This window comes from Anoplophora glabripennis, unplaced genomic scaffold (assembly GCF_000390285.2).
Source record: "Anoplophora glabripennis isolate ALB-LARVAE unplaced genomic scaffold, Agla_2.0 scaffold5, whole genome shotgun sequence".
Taxonomy (NCBI): Eukaryota; Metazoa; Arthropoda; class Insecta; order Coleoptera; family Cerambycidae; genus Anoplophora; species Anoplophora glabripennis.
The window spans coordinates 2,733,839-2,753,558 of NW_019416525.1; the positions used below are offsets into that span (position 1 = coordinate 2,733,839).

The following is a 19,720-nucleotide window of genomic DNA, read 5'->3' on the forward strand; positions in this document are numbered from 1 at the left end:
TGGAACTGAACACTCGAGAAAATTAAATATAAACTTAATATCGAAGTTGTAAACCAAGTAATCCAGTTTATAGCCCGGATTTGGTACGGTGTGACTTTGTAGCAAAAGGCGTATGTGGCTGGTGGTTTGTTGGTGATTATAGGTACAGTAATATACAGGGTTGGAGAGGATTTAAGCATCTCTATACTTATTGAGGACCTCTGGAATCGTAGCCGAGTTACGTACTACATAAAAAGAGGCAACATCAGAGAACGCGATGCCTCTGTAGCATTTTGCTGACATTCGCCGTAGATTTGTTGGTGATTATACAGTAATATACAGGGTTGGAGAGGATTTAAGCATCTCTAAACTTACTGAGGACCTCTGGAATCGTAGCCGAGTTACATACTACATAAAAAGAGGTAATATCAGAAAACGCGATGCCTCTGTAGCATTTTGCAGTCGCTCTCATTCCTATTGAGGACTATTACCCATTACTCAACCGACATACCTTCAACAGGAAATGTATTTGTATATCGCACTTAGACAAATTGACGCCGTTATTCCTCCAGGCAATTTTAGTAGAGAAATCCCGGAGGAGGCGAGGGTCTATTTTTCATTTTTTCAATTTGCGGACAATCTCCATAAATAGATTTCGGCTGGCTTCTCCTTTGCCGGAGCCTGCGAGAAGATGATGCGGACCCAAATCATATCCATATTGTGATATAATTATCATGAAATATGTATTTTCGATTACATCATTTGTTTTCCTTGCCGATCGGTTCGGGCCGTCGATAACAGCGATTCTTTTTTATTAGAACGCTTACGCAAGCGGCCGTTTCAGAGGTATTTAAAAAAAATCAAGGGTCCGCACAAACCCGAAAGCCAGCGAATAGGACTCATTTGGGACATAGAAATATTTTGACAAAAATCGAAACATTAGTAAAATTAGTAAAATAAGTGCTACGTTCGTTAATAAATCACAAACATTGTTTATCTAAAAGACTAGGTAATATACGAATAGTAGGATTAACTACCCTTGTAAATTAATGAGCGTTCTATTTGTACCAACACCAAAATAATTCACGAGGGTGTTCATTACCCCTTTCCCCTAATGACTATAGGCCAAAAAAATATATGACGAAAAGCGTCGTTTCCAAAATACACATTTTTATGGCACTTGGTATAAATTTGTATAACGCTGAACACCCAAAAGTGTAGCAACAGATATAAAAAATCATAAAATTTATATGATTGCGGTTCAAACAGACAATGAGAAAGTTGGGACATAAGAATATTAAGAATATTCGAAAGCATAGCTAAAATATAAAAATCATACAGACAGAATTATTATTATTCATGTAGAACATTCTAAAGTATAGCAAAAATATAGACAATCGAAAAATTTGGATTCGAAAGTATAGAAAAAATACATTGAATTAAAAAACTGGATGATTGTTTCTCACATAGAGCACCTATTCGAAAGTATATTAAAAAATAATAAAACCTAAGGAATATTATCCTGGTTTAAGGATTATCGTATTGTTGGAGCTATAGAAGCTGGATAATGCCTTGTTGGGATCTTTTGTGATCTCAGTAGGGCGTTTGACTGCGTAAATCACGACATCTTGGTTGACAAGTTGGAGAAATATGGGATTCGTGGCATTCCCCAGACATGGGTGGCAACTTTTATTCGTGATCGAGTTCAATATGTTGCTATAGATAATGTAACTTCCGAAAATAAAAAAGTCAATACAGGGGTACCCCAGGGTTCGGTGTTGGGCCCTGTCCTGTTTCTTTTATACATTAATGACTTAGACGAGCTTTCAGGATCGGGGTCTTTCACTTTTTATGCCGATGATACGTCAGTGGTGATCTCAGACAAATCGGATAAAAAATTATCCGAGACTCGCGGTAGAGTGATATCCAGGATGAGTGACTGGCTTAGTCAAAATTCATTACTATTATATATCAATAAAACTCAGGTTGTAAGATTTCACAATAGACAAAAGCTCTGTAATAGTATTGACGTTAATGTTAACAATACACTAATTAATAACACAAATCTTGTAAAATTTCTAGGATTAACCCTGGTTGAGTGTCTAACTTGGAATAATCAATGTAACGAATTAGTAATGAAGTTAAATTCGGTATCATATCAATTTCGAAATATCAGAAAAGTCCTGATCAATTATTGAAACTATATTACTGCCCGGTAGAATGGCGTTTGCGATATGGTATCTGTTTTTGGGGGCCATCTTGCCACGCTGATAATGTATTTGTTGCTGAAAAACGTGTAATTAGGTAATGTCAGCTAGGGCATCCTGTAGACGGATATTCGTCTGTTACAATATTTTAACAATGCCTTCTGTTTTGTTGTATGAATTTTGTTTGTCCACAGAAATCAGATTCATTCAATTGATACACGGCAGTCTGGCCATTTTAGTGTACCTTTTGGTAGGTGTAATCTGTCTTTTAACTCACCTAACTGTCTTGGTATACGTATGTTTAATAGATTACCTAATGATATTAAAATTTGTACCTCTGTTTACAGCTTTAAAAAGGCTCCGAAAAAATACTTGGTTGATAAATGTTTCTATTCTGTGGAAGAATATTTTGTTAATCGACTTTCTGTTAGTTAATCTTAAGTTGTAAATTAGTTTTGTCTTTATGTACTTTTCTTTTGACTATTCCTATTCAATTGTTGTATTGACTAGAGGAAATATATGTTATTATTGTTATTATTATTATTCCACTTTCAACATTTCAAATGGTATGTTTTATTTCGTTTTGTTCCATATTTTAATGGGGTTTGTTTAGTGCACACAGTTGGCAACTGCAGATGCTTACGGGTGTGGTTTTGTTTGCGAATTCTTGCAGTAACAACAATGCAGTACTCTCTCGGTAAGTATTTTGCCGGCGTCGAGAAACTTTGCCCCCGAGAGGTAGGCCTATTAGATGTCTCAAGATTAAAATGTTCTTACGCGTGACAAATGCCATAACAATTCAAATTGAATTCCTAAATTCCGTGCAGCGGCCTTATGGCTTGCTAGCCATAATTCCGGCTGATTTAATTACTATTGTTGTTTTAGAGAGGAGCAAGCGCCATCTTTGCAAATGAGATCACAAAACACCCCGAGTGCGTACGGTTACTCTCTGCGTACTTAATCGAAATGTAATAAGAAAATCGTTGTTTCAAGATAACTTGCTTTGAGAGGATAATAAAATTTCATTACCAATTTAATGTCAAAGGTTGAACCATGCGATATTTAGGGATATATTCTATTCCCAGCATTATTAAACTGACTTTGTACCTTGGCATTAACAAACTTGACTTTAAGTCAAAGGAGCAAGTTCGCACGTCGCACTGTTTTCCTTAGATTGAAAGTAAAACAAAACTAACTTCTTCGACCAACTGAAAAATGAATTTTTACAGTCACAAAATTACTTTCTTTAGCAGACCGAATCCGAATTTCTGAACCGGTAGGAATTTTAATTCATTTTGACAAACTTCCGAACGCATAAAACTTGAGGAGTTGAAAGGTAAAGTAAAATAGGTCTCGATACACTTCAAACAAAAAGAGATACTCCGGATGTTTTCGGGTCAATATTAGCAAGTTTCCTTCGGGGAATTTGATAAATGTCCCAATAAAATCGGAGATTATATGACTTAAATATCAAGTATCAAATGTCCGTTGTTTTTCTGGCTCTGACAAATTTAGAAAAATTTCACCTCACTTTCCATTTTTATTAGCCTGTTTTAATCATAACAAATATAATCCCAACACTCCCTAATTACACAAAAGTTTTTAATATGTAACTTGATCCAATTAATCCCATAATGTCGCTGCACGAAAACCGTAAGTCTAGAATTTAATAATACGCTTCGTAAATGTTATGTGGACAAGCGAAAACGGCTTTAATTCGATTCCCCCTACATTTTAATATGCCAAAGACCAGCGAATCTGGTTTTATTCATATTCAATAAGGAATAACACAATGTATTTTTTTCCAGGATACAAATCCTACAAATACAATAACACCGCGCACGACAAAAGAGTTCCAGAAAAAATATTGTCGGTACGCTACGAGGATGGAAAATGGTCCAAGCCCTACTACGACTGCGGCGGAGGGAATATTTGGATGCTCACATACACGGTCCCGTTCTTTGGATTCGTCAACAACACTTATTTCTTTAAGTAAGTCGAAACACTCCTTTATACACCAATCATCATTTACAGTGAGGTGGGCCGTCAGAGAAAGCCGCAATTCAATGGCGCGCCAAGCGCGAGCCGCTGCCTCAGAATGCTTTTCACGTTCACGTCACGTTAGTATACTGTTGCCTTAGGGCGAGTTTTGAACGCCTATGACCCGCGGCTCAGTTCTGACAGCCCTAATGATGAGGTCATACTAGCGATAGGAAATAGTTATTATCCTAACAACTAAACTGGTGCTAAGCCACGTCTCTCAGTGTACCTAAACTAGAGACTCGGCTATTTCCAGCGTGTCAAAGCGACCGGCCGTTTTTCAACTATAAAGTTATATGTACCAATCTAGATCCAGACACATATTGCACAAACTTCTTAGTACATTTTAAGAGTTGAGAACCACTTACAGAAATCGTTAACCAAAAATATAGGCAACGGAAACTTCGCCGGATTTCGTTGCAGTAACGATAAAAATAGAGATAGATTTAAGTAGCGGCGTAAAGCACCAGCAGCAGATGTACAAGTAACTGCCGTGTTTACTTTTTCATAAATGCTTTTAAGTAACGAACAGTTTCAGAACACGCCCAACTGAAACAATAATCCAATTGCTTTTGTAATTTCATTGCAAATACATTTGTATATTTGGTTTTATTACTGCTGATTTTTACATTTACAATTTACAGTAAATTACAATAAGCATGTAATTTTACACTTTTTATTATTCAATGTAAATTTGCTTGAAAACATGTAATCTTAATGATTTAGCCGCTAAATTATTTAGATTACATGTTTTCAAGCAAATTTACATTGAATAATAAAAATTGTCAAATTACATACGTATGTGTGAATTTACAGTGTATAGTTTTGGCTAATTCATTTGGATTACATGTTTTCAAGCAAATTAACGTTGAATAACAAAAAAGTGTAAAATTACATGCTTAATGTAATTTTTCTTGTAATATGTACAAGTTACTGCTGTTTTTACTTTTTCATAAATGCTTTTACAACTAACGAACGCACTGATCTGAAACAATAATCTTATAGCTTTTGTAATTTCACAGTGGGACATTTAATACTATACATTTGTTTTTACTAGAACTGATGTAAATATACATACGTATGTGTGAATTTACAGTGTATAGTTTTGGCTAATTCATTTGGATTACATGTTTTCAAGCAAATTAACGTTGAATAACAAAAAAGTGTAAAATTACATGCTTAATGTAATTTTCCTTGTAATTTAATACTAAGTTTAATAGCAGATGTACAAGTTACTGTCGGGTTTACCTTTTCATAACAGAAACAGAACGAACAGAAATTTGAGAACACACTGAACTGAAATAATAATTCAATTGCTTTTGTAATTTCATAGCAGACATTCAATATTACAATTAACTGTAAATTTGCAGTGAATCGTTTTGGCTAAACCATTTAGATTGTAACCTAAAACATGTATGTTTTCAAGCAAATTTACACTGGATAAAGAAAAGTGTAAAATTACATGCTTAATGTAATTTTCCTTGTAATTTAACACTAAGTTTAATTGTAGATGTACAGGTTACTGTAGTGTTTACCTTTTCATAAATTCTTTTAAAACGAACGAACAGAAATTTGAGAACACACTGAACTGAAATAATAATTCAATTGCTTTCGTAGTTTCATTCCAGACATTTAATAATACATAATTGTTTTTACTATAGTTGATGTAGAATATACATACTGAAGTGCGTATTTACATTGAATAATAAAAGTGTAAAATTACATGCTTAATGTAATTTTTTCTGTAATTTAATAGTATAAATGTAATTTTACATGTTTTTTTCGAAAAATATAGTACCTCATGCACATAAAATATATAAAATTATTCGAAACTATAGAAAAATATTAGTTAAAATTATGTTTCATGCAATTTTCCTTGTAATTTAATAATGTAGTTAATAATGTAATGTTACAAAAAAAAAATAAAAGATTTATGTCTAAATTTTCTGGTAAGCGCAGATAACTAAAACAGAGCTGTCGCCAACACCCTGATAAGTTCTATTTCTATTATATCAGCTTTTCGTCAAAAACTAAGTGGGATATGCTTATTATCGCAAATTCTAAGCCATGCTGGTAGAGCAATTAGAGTTACATAGTGGAGCACATATAATGAGTAGGCACTAACGAAGTATGTGAAAGACACGCTTTGAGAAAATAGACAGCATTAACCTTAAACGTTGTTCAACTATGCCCTTTTGTTATATTAGTTCACGGATAAGCGCTTCCAAAATACGAAAAGAACCCACATTAACATAAATTCAATTTCTAAGTTGCCATGTGGAAAGGAAAATCTCGGGGGGGGGGGGGTCACAAGAAGTGACATGATGGACTTGTTTGTTCTTACGCGGGAAAATAGGTGAAAAGTGAAAAATATTGGCATACGTTCCTTGCGGTTAGTATAACTTATAATGACGAATTCGAAACACGGTTATGTAATGAAAACAAGCGCCAACATAAATATTCACCACCTAGGATATATTCTCATTGTAGACATTTAGATTTGAAATTCTTTCATTTGCAAATTTTCTGGCAGAAGATAATTCAGTTCGCTAATATCTCCGACTGGAAGGCTCATTAATCAGTTCGTATTCATTAAAGTTATTTAGCTAATCGAACCGCAGAGCAGACTTCAAGGGGGGGCTTCAGCCAACCGAGGGAAAATTCCGAAACTAATAATACACCCGTCCATTCAAGGTTCATCCAAACTTAACGAAACCAGTGTATTTCAAGAAACATTACTTAATATACATATAACACACGTGGTAATAATCAAAATCGATAAAACTTATTGAGAACCCCTGGAATCGCCCCCGAATTACATACTACATAAAAATGGGTCAATAGTTGTTGCCGTGTCGCAATTATCCACCGATAGTTTTGCAACCTTCTATCGCAGAAATACAAAGAGAGATTAAAATGAGCGATACAGGCTTTTAACTTCATCGAAGTGCAACTTTCGTAATCAACGGAAATAAAACTGCATGGCTTTGCACGATGCGGAATTCACAATTGTGGCCATTCGTCTACGGAAAAAGTCCTTATTCGTAAACAAATGTCCTCTAAATTACAATAATTATAAAAGAATAGTTAAAAACTCGATAATCCGAACTACTTGGGACCGAAGGTACCAAAAAAAGTTCGCATTATCAAACATTTCTCGCATAAACACACGTCATACTCAAGTTTCAGTAATTTAACGCTCTGGGCATCTACTAAGTGGCACAAAACACAGAGCCGTATATCTTGAGGAGATATCGAGTTATTTTTTTATCGAAAATATTGCGGCGGCGTCGGTAATTCGATGATTTATTAGGCGGATAACCTGGCCTTTTAGAATAATTATTTGAGAAAAAAAAAACAAGCGGGGAGATATATGCGGTTTGTCAAATCAACTAAAAGTCTATCACATCTTACTACATAATTCATGTGAACACGTCCCGGGGCCTCTTAAATATCACTGAAGCAGCAACCGGCAACCCTCAAAGGTATCTTCCCGTCTATTTTTACCCGGCGTCCTTTGTAAATTCAGTAGTTCGTTATACGTCAAAATGTTTACGAACTCTCCACGGTTATTATGCGAAATATGAAACTGTGTTTAGATCCCACTGTTACGGAGAACCCGAGACTTGAGCGGGCCAGGGAACTACTTAGATGCACGGTGTACGATTCATCACGGGCTCAACTTTAAAGGCGTCGTAACCGGAGGACGTGCCCCCAATTTAATTGCGCAGAAAAATTACTGATGGGTGTCCGGCCGTCATTAAATCACAAAATTAACCGAGGAATTACCGGATAAAAGTTGCTTTAGCGTCGTTAAGCCGACTCGCTTCCCGTTTTATAGCAATCCACTTCGACTAGACAGTAAATTATTATAAATTTGCTTGGTTTCTAATACGTTTACACGTAAATTTGAAACAAAATGAAAAATATCTTTCTTTAACGATAAAAAAAGGACATATGGCAACACTGCGATCGGTCGCATACTCAGCAGTCACCAAAATGTTTCGTAATAAAAAGACATAATAGAGAACCACAAGTTTCAATCGGGTTTCTAACCACCTAGATGCATAGAATACCACGCAACTTAATCTCAGCTACATATACAGGGTGATTCAATCATAATGTCATTTATTTTAAGGGAAGATGGGGAAAAATGAATAGACTACGAATACGCGATTAAATTAATTTTAAAATGCATATTTACGCTGAAAAATAATCATTTACATATCTTTTCGCACTGCTCCTGACGCTGACCTACAAAGGTTTATCAAGAGTGAACCTTAAAATGCCAGCACATCTAAAACAACACTCATCCCTCCATAGCACTTTGTTTATAAATCCACTGCACTTTGATTTTGAAACCAATGGCAAGTTAAGAGGTAATTTGTTTATTTTTTAAAAGGTCGAGTAATTTTTTTCCGATTTTCTGTCTTTCGAATACGTGGTTAAATTAAATGACAATATGGCTGAATCACCCTGTATATATTTTTAATTTGTAATACGTAAATTTTAAATAAATTAAAAAAATTCCCAACTTTAACGATAATAACGAATATATGGCAACACTGCGATCAGTTGCATTGTCAGCGGTTCCCAAACTGTTTTGTATTGAAAAGAAATCTATATACTAGAGAACCCCAAGTCTCAAGCGGGTTTTTAATTACACAGTTGCACTGGTGTACGAGTATCACAATCTCAACTTTATTTATTTATTTCAATTTAATTGTGCAGAGAATTACTGATAAGCATCTAACTTTAATTCATTAGAGAAAAGCAATCTTTATTTAGCGGTGAAAAAGAACACATGGCAACATCGCGACCACTTACACACTGTCAGCGGATCCCAAAATGTTCCATATCGAAAAGAAATCTTTATAACAGAGAACCACACGTTTCAAGCAGACTTGGAACTGCATGGAGACGATTCATCACAAGCTCAACTTTAAAGGCATCGTAACATAAGAACGCGCTTTTAGTTTAATTGTTGTGTAGAAAAATTTACTGATGAACGTCAAACCGCATTAAATCACAAAAGTAAGGAATGATCGGATAGAAGTTGCTTTAGAGTCAATTTCCTTTTTCGTTTTATGAGCAATCTACCCGTTTTTTTATTGAAAAGTCAATTATTATGAATTTGTTATACTTGCAATATGTTTATACGTTAATTTTAAGTAAAATAGAAAAAACGACTCTGTTTAGCGACAAAAAAGAACATTGCAATCTCTTGTAAACAGATATGCTTAAATGTTGACTATAAATAAAATAGAAAAACAAGACTGATTTAACGGTGAAAAAGAGCACGTGGCGGTGTTGTAACACGTAATCAGCGGTTCCCAAAATGTTTTATTACGAAATGTAATAATGTATTTATAAACACTGAAGCTTCAGACAATTTTTATGGAAATTTACCAAGTTCCAATATCCACTCCCCCAAAATCCTTTAGAGAAAGTACAACGAAATATTTTTAATTTATGCGTCGTTAAGGGTTAATAAAAAGTTGGCCGAGCTTGTGAATGAACGCCATTCAAAAAGTTACCAAGTGAGAGCAAGCTGAAAGTGATATTTTTAGAATCAGAGGATTACCAAGGAAATTTAATCACATTAACGCGCCTCGTGAACGGCTTTCTGTCGTGGTGACAGCAATTATCTGGCGTGAATACTTACAGAACCTAAATTATGAAGTTCCGACACCATCTCGCCATAATCTAGACGCCCGATTTGTGAACGTATCACTCGCCTTTCATCCGCGACGGAAAAAAAACGAGTAACTATAATTCACCTATGTTTTGAATCTCGGGATGGCAACTCCCCTACAATTTTTCGTGGAAACCGTTTCTCCTAAGCGCGAACACGTTCCGAGACGTGTAGCGGTTAAACCACCGAAGTACAGGTGCCGTATATACATGGAATGTATGTACTTGCTAGTAACCGCGTGGTCATTAAAATAATGCAAGAGATTTCGCTTCCTACGGCCGACGGGAAGGTATGAGAACCGCAATTTAGAGCATACCTGGTTCTACGCTAAAATATTTATATCAAATATCGGGTGGATCGCTACCTTAGGGTAGCTCAGAAATAATACAACGAAAACATCAAATTTATAGATTAATGGCGCAGTCGTTTCAAAACATAGTTCGTCCAACGGACTATTTTTTAATATAAAATATAGGGAACAATTCACGGTTTGGATAAAACATGTTTAATTAAAAATTTTATTACAGGACAATATTGAATTTCAAACGTAAAATGTTGACAACAGCTGCTGCATATAAAAATATTTCATGCAAAAGTTTTCGGTAGAGTGGGCAATACCAATTATGCAAACAGAGTAAAATACGTTGCGTTCGTTTGTTGACTGCTGAGAGCGCAAAAAAAGTGTATATAAAAAAATTTTTTATTCTTACCTGTACGTTCCGTTTCACTAGTGAAGTCCTGAAACAAAAAATTAAGATTAATTAGTCTGGCAATTCTTAGAGTATCACATTTAAATAATTTTATGTGTGTAACATCCCGCCACGTCACAACTTGTTGGAAAAGGACCGTTTTCAAACCCTCATATTATTTCAGATCATATGGAAACGCAACGTTTGGATTTCAAATCGTATGAAAAGTCAGAAGATGTAAATCATAGAATTTCCTCCTATATCTCGGTCTTATCGACATAATTCAAATAAAATCTACCACGATAGGACGCCAGAGGATTTTCACCCCTTACGTTCGATATTTTGACAATAGGGTAAATCGCAGAATATTTGACATAATACGAATGCAATTCCTGCACCTATTTCAGTTACTAAAAATAACCAAATCGATTTAAACCAAATTTCTTGCTCACTTTGGGTCTGCTCAAACATTAAAAGATTTTCTATTTAAACGATAATTTAACGTTCATTGAAAAAAAAACGTGAAAAACATCACATCAAACGGGTAACATCATTTCCTCAAACACTATAAACATTTCAATCGAAGAACGTTAAAATGTTCTTTATTGAAACGTTAAACTCAACTGTTGAAATAACTTCCATTTGCAAATAACCAAATCGGATTAAATCAAGTTTCTTGTCCAAATTTACGTTACTCGATCAGTAACATAATCTACTTGACATTAAAACATTTTCAATGTAAACGTTAATTTAACGTTCTTTATTGAAACGTTAATTGAACATTCTTAGCAAAAAACATTAAAATATTACATTAATCAGGTAACATCACTTACCCAAATATTACAAAATTTTAATCAAAGAACGTTAAAATGTACTTTATTGAAACGTTAAACTCAACTGTTGAAATAACGTTGATTTGCTAAAAATATAACCAAACCGGTTTAAATTAAATTTCTTGCTCAATTTACGTTACTCGATCAGTAAATTTTCAATTTAAGCGTTAATTTAACGTTCTTCGAAAAAGAAAACGTTAAAGACATCGCATTAATCAAATAATGTCACTTACTCAGATGTTATAAACATGTTACGTTACTCAATCAGTAACATAATCTACTTGACATTAAAAATTTTTCCATTTAAACGTTAATTTAACGTTCTTTATTGAAACGTTAATTGAAAGTTTTTTGCAAAGAACATTAAAATATCACATCAATCAGGTAACATCACTTACCCAAATATTATAAACATTTCAATCAAAGACCGTTAAAATGTTCTTTATTGAAACGTTAAACTCGACTGTTGAAGTAACGTTAATTTGCTAAAAATATAACAAAACCTGTTTAAATCAAATTTCTTGCTCAATTTACGTTACTCCATCAGTAACATAATACTTGACATTAATAGACTTTCAATTTAAACGTCAATTTAACGTTCTTAGATAAAAAACGATAAAGACTTTTATCAAATAATACCACTTACTCAGACGTTATAAACATTTCAATAAAAAAAACATTAAAATGTTCTTTACTGAAACGTTAATTGTGAACGTTATTTGCAAAAAAAAACATTAAAATAACAGCACCAATAAGGCAACGTCACTTACTCAAACATTGTAAACACGTTAATCAATAAAACGTTAAAATGGTCTGGCAAGTCGTCCTTCTCGGTACATCCAATAACATAAGTAATATGCAAATCATAGCCGGATCCCAATATCTGGAACGTCTCGCCGCAATTCTAATCAAATACGCCTGATAAGAACCCAAGGGGATTTGCATCTCTTATTTATTAGCGTATATATATTGTCAAATGATAAATAATATCGATCCCGACGCTGGATAACGGGTCGCGATGCCTAAACGCTTACCGATGAAAATTTCAAGTGGATAAGTGTAGGGGGAACTTAACGATGGAAATACATTATTGACCTACTTACCCGAAAAAGAATTCCTTTTTAAAGACGATATACCGTGGGATTGGCCTTTGCAAGAGAAACCGCTGATGAATTTGCGAATAAATCCATTAAAAGTTTTTAATTGAGGAAACGCCCGACGCTGGTCGTTTTGAATAAAAAACATTTATTTCAGCTCGGATGCTTTATTTTCAGCACCTTTACATTCATTAGTTCCGGTGTTGTCACTTTAAGCGTGACGTGCACAGGAATGATAAATTGGAAACAACAAAATTATACCCCCATTTGCTAAAAATATAACCAAACTCGTTTAAATCAAATTTCTTGTTCAATTTACGTCACTGCGTCAATCTACTTGAACTTTAAAAGTGTTTTATCGAAAGTTAATTTAAAGTTTTTTAAAACAAATAAACGTTAAAACAATCAATCAAGTAACACCTATTCGGAAAAAAACGTTTTGTTGAAACGTTCATTTAATCATTAAAAAACGTTAACATAACATTACTTTAATTAGAAATCAGCTGCTAAGACATTACAAACGTTTCAATAAAAAACAAAATTATATTCCCATATACTAAAATGTATTCAAACGTTAATTTAATGTTCCTTGAAAAAAAAACATTAAGAGCTCACATCAATCAAGTAACATTACTTATTTGAAAATTATAAACATTTCAATCAAAAATCGTTCTGAAGTGCTTCATCGAAACGTTAATTCAACGTTTCTTGAAAAAAAAACATTAAGAACATCATATCAATCAGGTAACATCGTTTATTTGAATATTATAAACATTTCAATCGATAATCGGTCTGATGTTCTTTATTGAAACGTTAATTTACGTTCACCGAAAACGTTAAAGTAATATTAAATAACCCGAACATTACATCGATCAAATATCATCTACTAGATGTTTTAGTCAAGAAACTTGAAAATGTTACTTGGTTGAAACGTAAACTTGACGTTTTTTGACAAAATGCTAAAAATATAAACAAAACCAAACCTAAAAACGTTAAATTAACGTTATTTTAAAATGAAAACGTTAAAACATCATATTAACCAGGTAACGTAACTTGTTCAAACGTTATGAACAATTTAATAAAAAACGTTAAATATTCTTTATTGAAACGTTAATTGAATGTTCTTTGACAAAACCGTTAAAATAACATCGCATCAATCAGGTAACAACACTTACTGAAACAATACAAACATGTCAATCAAAGTACGTTAAAATATCTTTATTGAAACGTTCTATGAAAACAAAACTTAAAGGAACGTTACGTCGGCCAAACCTGCGCTCGTAATTTTGTGGAACTTTGTGACTGCTACAACTTAAACAATATTAATTAATATCTTTCTTTATCCAAGAGGCTATTCGTAGCAGACCTCGAGGCACTGCGGCCAACCTCAGCATATTGTGCATTCCACAATCTTCCAATTCAATAAGTAGCTTTGAAATTTCCCCCAGCTCGCGAGGATCCGGAGCGTTAATTTCATATGAGCAGGACCCCTACACTTACCCGAGATGCATTACGGACTGCCTTGGCCCTTGTAGCTCCGGAAGGCCTAACCATCTTCAGTGTTTCGTCGAGAAACGTCCTCGGCGTGATAAATATAAAGTCCCCGACATTCCGCTTTGATATTCGCGTGGATGTTACACAGTTCTAGGAATTTTTTGGGCGGTAACAAGTTTTATTTACCCTCTCACTCGCAAAAAACTATTTTCGTGGAATCGGAGGGATAGGTACAAACAAAAGCTCAGTCAGGAAAACAATAAAAAATTTAAAATTGCGTATCGAACTGTATCGCAGACGTGATAAATTCATTTTATAAATAGTGAAAACAAGTGCAAATATTTGCAGTTATTCTAACATGACTCAAATCCGGTACGTTTGTTTGACAAACAAAAGAATATCGTGGAGTATCTGCCGCGCCAGATATTTGCTCGGTGCTTTTTTACATCCGAATGTTTTAAACATTCGAATAAAACGTAGGTTATTTTTAGTATGTCCTTAAAAAGTGATGTATGTAATTATATCTATGATATTTTACACGCAGTTTAAGTGTACCTAATTATTTTTACCCGAAAACTTAAGTTCCTGAGAAAGAAATCGAATGTTTTTAAAGTTTAAACGTGACCAATGTTTCAACAGAATTTTTTTCGAGCATTGTTCGATATGCGTCGAACTTCTCGAATATTTACCTTCACTTACTTTTATCACACTGAATTTTGGAACTATTAAGTTATTCAGTGTCTATCTGCAAAATGCCAAGTTGGAAATGACGCGCAAACTTTGAACTACTCGAAACTAACTGTACACATTTCTGTGGATACGTTCAAAGCGACATTATTGAAAATTAATAGACGCAGCAAATATACCAATTCATGCAATTTTCATTACATTCATTACATTTTTCTGTAAATGTGATTTGAAAAAATGCAGCAAAAGTGTTAGTTAATGTTGTTTTATATTTGTTTTACGGATATAAACATGATTACAAATATGATTCCCTTCCATAGAAAATTTAGAGTGAATTTACATTTTGTTGTAAATTTAATGTAATTTTCTTGCAATTTTACATTGACGACTGTTCTAATTCTAATTCGCGCAAAGTTTTTAATCTATTTCGGCCACCTATAAATTTAATGAAATTTCGCTGTAATTTTACATTGAGAACACAAGACCCACTGTATTGTAATTTGTTTCGGATATAAACATGATTACAAATATGATTCCTTTCAATTGAAAAATTAGAGTGAATTTACATTTCGCTGTAAATTTAATGTAATTTTCTTGTAATTTTACATTGAGGACTGTTCTAATTCTAATTCGCAAAGTTTTAAATCTATTTCGGGCATCTATAAATTTAATCTAATTTCGTTGTAACTTTACACTGAGAACACAAGAACACTGTATTCTAATTTGTTACGGATATAAAGATGATTACAAATATGATTCCCCTCAATAGAAAATTTAGAGTGAATTTACATTTTGCTGTAAATTTAATGTAATTTTCTTGTAATTTTACATTGATGACTGTTCTAATTCTAATTCGCAAAGTTTTTAATCAATTTCGGACATCTATAAATTTAATGTAACTTTACATTGAGAACTCAAGGCCACTGTAATGTAATTGTATCGCAATTTTACAATGATGACTGTTATAATTCTAATTCGCTAAGTTTCTAATCTACTCCGATGACGACTGATGTAATTCCTCAGTTCGCAAATATTATTTATTTCAAAGTTAAAATCTATTTACATGTAATTTTACATAATATCTTGCTGATAATGTAACTGCTCTTTATGTTTAGGTGATGAGAATATATTTTTTCTATTCTTGTACATTTAATGTAATATCCTTGAAATTTTACATTGACGTCTATTGTAACTCTAATTCGCAAAGTTTTGTAATTTACTTCAAATATAATGTAATTTAATGTAATTTTCCACTGATGTGTTTCTCTGATTCCATATAACTACTCGCGTACACAGTACTGTATTTTTTTTACAACAAAATAATTTTTTTTTAAGGTAACTTTGTCTAAATTTTTAAGTTACTTCAAATATGAAATTCCATTAAAGTTGAAAGTAATTTAACAAAATGTTTTTTGCCACTTTACAATGTAACTGTGAATTTTCATTCAACTGGAATTCCGTAACATACTGCTCATTTTAATTGTTCTAATTTCAGTGTACTCGCACTTTTCAGTGAATAATTGAATATACATGATTTGATTTCGATGAAATGCAATCCGATAACTCAATTTTCTGGATTCTAGGGGCACGAGTGGAATCGACATCGACTTGCGCCGCGTCGACATAGACCAATGCCCTTTGCCGAAAGGTGGGACCCAACTGAATATTTTTGCTGCGTCTGACAAATGCAAGAAAACTACAACGGTAAGTAAGGTTATATTCCAAATAATATTGTTTTAAAAATAATAAAAAAAAAAGTTAAAACTGCATCGCTGTTACTAAATTGTGGTTGTGGGAGCTTTCTTTTCCTTAATTTATACCCCCGATTCTAATCGGGTCATCTAAAAGGCTTAAACTTGCGTGGAGAAGACATTTATGTTTCCATAAAGTGGATCAACCCCAGGGCCAACGATGTTATTAAGTCCTCGCCGGAAAAAGGACGAGTCAGACCTGAAAAACATCATTATTTGAGGGACACTCAAACCGCCAGCTGATGTCAATTCCTCTCATCAACATAGCAGATGTTCTCTCTAATTACAAAAGATCGAAACTGTGACGTTCGGGTAAAGTGACAGAGGCGCCATGCCCTATGGCATCGACCCTAATAATTTATTAAACATAACTTCGACCTTCCAATTATCCAATCCTTCACACAAAAATGTTGCCTTCGATCAATTAGTGATTTTTACAAGCATAAAACGTAACTAGGATCATTGCATTTACCCCGTTGTGTAAAATTGTCCGCTTTAAGTGTATTAAATCGTATAAGTACATTTACTTTTTCAGTTGTACTATTTATTACATTTTAAGATGTATTACTAAGTAAAATTACACGTTCTCGTGTAATTTTACCAGTTTAAAGGATTTATAGTGCAAAATTACATGCTAAATGTAATGTTACAACTAATTTTACATTATTATAAATGCGGAGTCAAAAATAATTGTAATCCATTGTAATTTACGTAGTTTTTATGAGTGTAAATTCTGCATTTATAAACATTTTGTGTAAAATTACATAACAGATCATTGGCTATTTTGTGACTGTAGTAGGCAACGTAAAATTATTTTATACAAGTAAAGTTACATTAAGCATGTAATTTCACACTTTCTATAATTCACTTAAAATGTAAATTTACAAATCGGTATATGTCTGCGATACCTAAAATGTGATTTTACTAACAAACAAGGGTCCCCAAAAAACAAGCATACGTATTTTCTTTTCTGCAGAAAAACGTTCTTAGGGGGTGAAAACCACACCCAAAGTTAATCCCCAAAATCAGTTTTTTGAGAGTATCTATGAATAGTACGATTTGATAATTTTTTTTATGAAATGAACTGGGAATTATTTTAAAATTTAACAGTGCCACATTATAGATGTGTATTAACAAAGCCGAATGGAATTATTAAAAAAGAAATCGCCCTGGAAATGATCAATCCCGATAGATTTATAGGGTTATTTGGTTTGGTTGAAATCAATTCAAGGATATCCGTACAAATCCAAAGTTCAGGCAGATGAGACAAATAAGAGTGGCTAAACTTTATGCAGGGCTTTGTATAACTAAGTTGGAGGTCATCTAATGTTTCAGAAGTTTCGAAATGTCCTATTTCGGTTATCTATTCATTATAAAGTTCGAGAAGTTACATTGCGGCACTTAATGTCATTTATTAAACATTCGCATGCTCATCCGCAAACTCCGGTTTTTGCATATTAACTATTCCTTTAATTAATCAACAAATAGCGACCCTTTTAGGGCGGTTTTTATCGAGAGGAGCTCTCCCATCGAACAGTTTCAGGTGGAGTTTAAAATTAGGTTCCGCAAGCCCCATGCACTTTGGTAATAAAAGAAAAACCGTTTACTGTAAATTTTGTGCACCGAGCGCTACCTAATTGCCCCTTTTTTATATATTAATTCCAGTAAAAGCCCGTTGCGACATACTTTCAGCACTGAACAAAAAAGCAAGATAAACGTTTTTTTGCTAAAACAATTCTTAATAGCTCTACGAACTTCCAAAGATTGGACTTGAAATATTCAAAATATTGTAAGATACATGAACTCAAATTCACCATTCTCTGATAGTAGCTACCTACATATTAATAAAATAAAAATTCGTCAAACCAGTAGATTTAAAAAAACAATAAAAACAACGAAAGTTATAACATATTTTGAAATACCTCAAAAACTTCAATACATCGAAATACATTGAAACAAACCCCTTCAAAAAACCTTTGACCTCAGTCCATTGACCTTTGACCTTAGGCCAACGATTTATTACCCCTATCGTTCACCTTTGATGCCAGTTATTGATTTTTGACGCAGTAAGTGATTTTGAGATCTAGGACATTGGCCTTTGATCGTTAGGACATTGACCTTTGACCCCACTAAATACTTCGAATTAAGTTGACATATTTACTCTCTAAATACCTTAAAATCCTTCAAATAATCTTAAACCTCCAGCAATTGACCTTTGACCGCGATCATTGACCTTTTATCCGGTCAATACTTTTGATATCTAGGACCTCCAATACATTGACCTTTAATTTTTCCAGCGATTGACTTTTGACCTCACAGTACATTGACTTTTAGCTCCTCCCTTATGATAGCTATATACACCTAAATTCGTCAAAATTACACCCAATTAACAACAAAATTCCTTCGAAAATCCCAAAATCATCGAAATATTTCTAAAACTTTAAAATGCCATAAAATAATTTCAAAATACTGCGAAATACATTAAAATACTTTCAAATCCTTCGAAAAGCTTTTGACCTCAATTCATTGGCCTCAGGCCAACGATATTTGACCCCAGTCAATAATTTTGAGATTTAGAAAATTGGCCTTTGATATTTAGGACATTGACCGTTAACTCCTCAAAATTCTTCTAACACCCTTGACCTCAGGGCATTGACGGCAATTGATTGACTTTTGACCCATTTAGTCACTGACTTTTGCCCCCTCCCTCATTGTGGCTACCCACAAATACATCAGACCGTTAGGACATTGACTTTTGACCCCACTAAATACTTCGAAATAAATTGAAATCTTAAGACCTCCGGCAATTGACCTTTGACTGCGATCATTGACCTTTGATCCAGTCAATAATTTTGATATCTAGGACACTGGCCTTTGACCTCCAGGACATTGACCTTTGATTTTTCCGGCGATTAACTTTTGACCTCAGAGTACATTGATTTTTAGCTCCTCCCTTATAATAGCTATATACATCTAAGTTCGTCAAAATTAGCCCCCAATTAACAACGAAATTTCTTCAAAAATCCCAAAATCATCGAAATACTTCTAAAATTTTAAAATGCCATAAAATAATTTGAAAATACATTGAAATACTTCGAAAAGCCTTTGACCTCAGTTCATTGACCTCAGGACGACGATCTTTGATCCCAGTCAAAATAATTTTGAGATCTAGAAAATTGGCCTTTGACATTTAGGACATGGACCGTTGACTCCTCAAAATTCCTCTAAAAATCTTGACCTCAGGTCAT

At 33.6% G+C, this 19,720-nt stretch overlaps 1 protein-coding gene across 1 annotated transcript in view; it reads left to right on the top strand.

Moving 5' to 3' along the window:
• The window catches only part of LOC108906749 (probable G-protein coupled receptor CG31760), a 188,825-nt gene that overhangs the window by 53,019 nt on the left and 116,086 nt on the right, over positions 1-19,720 (top strand). The window contains exons 2-3 of the mRNA XM_018710103.1: positions 3,995-4,178; positions 16,305-16,434. Coding sequence (XP_018565619.1) covers positions 3,995-4,178; positions 16,305-16,434 — 314 coding nt within the window. The remainder of the gene's footprint in view (positions 1-3,994; positions 4,179-16,304; positions 16,435-19,720) is intronic.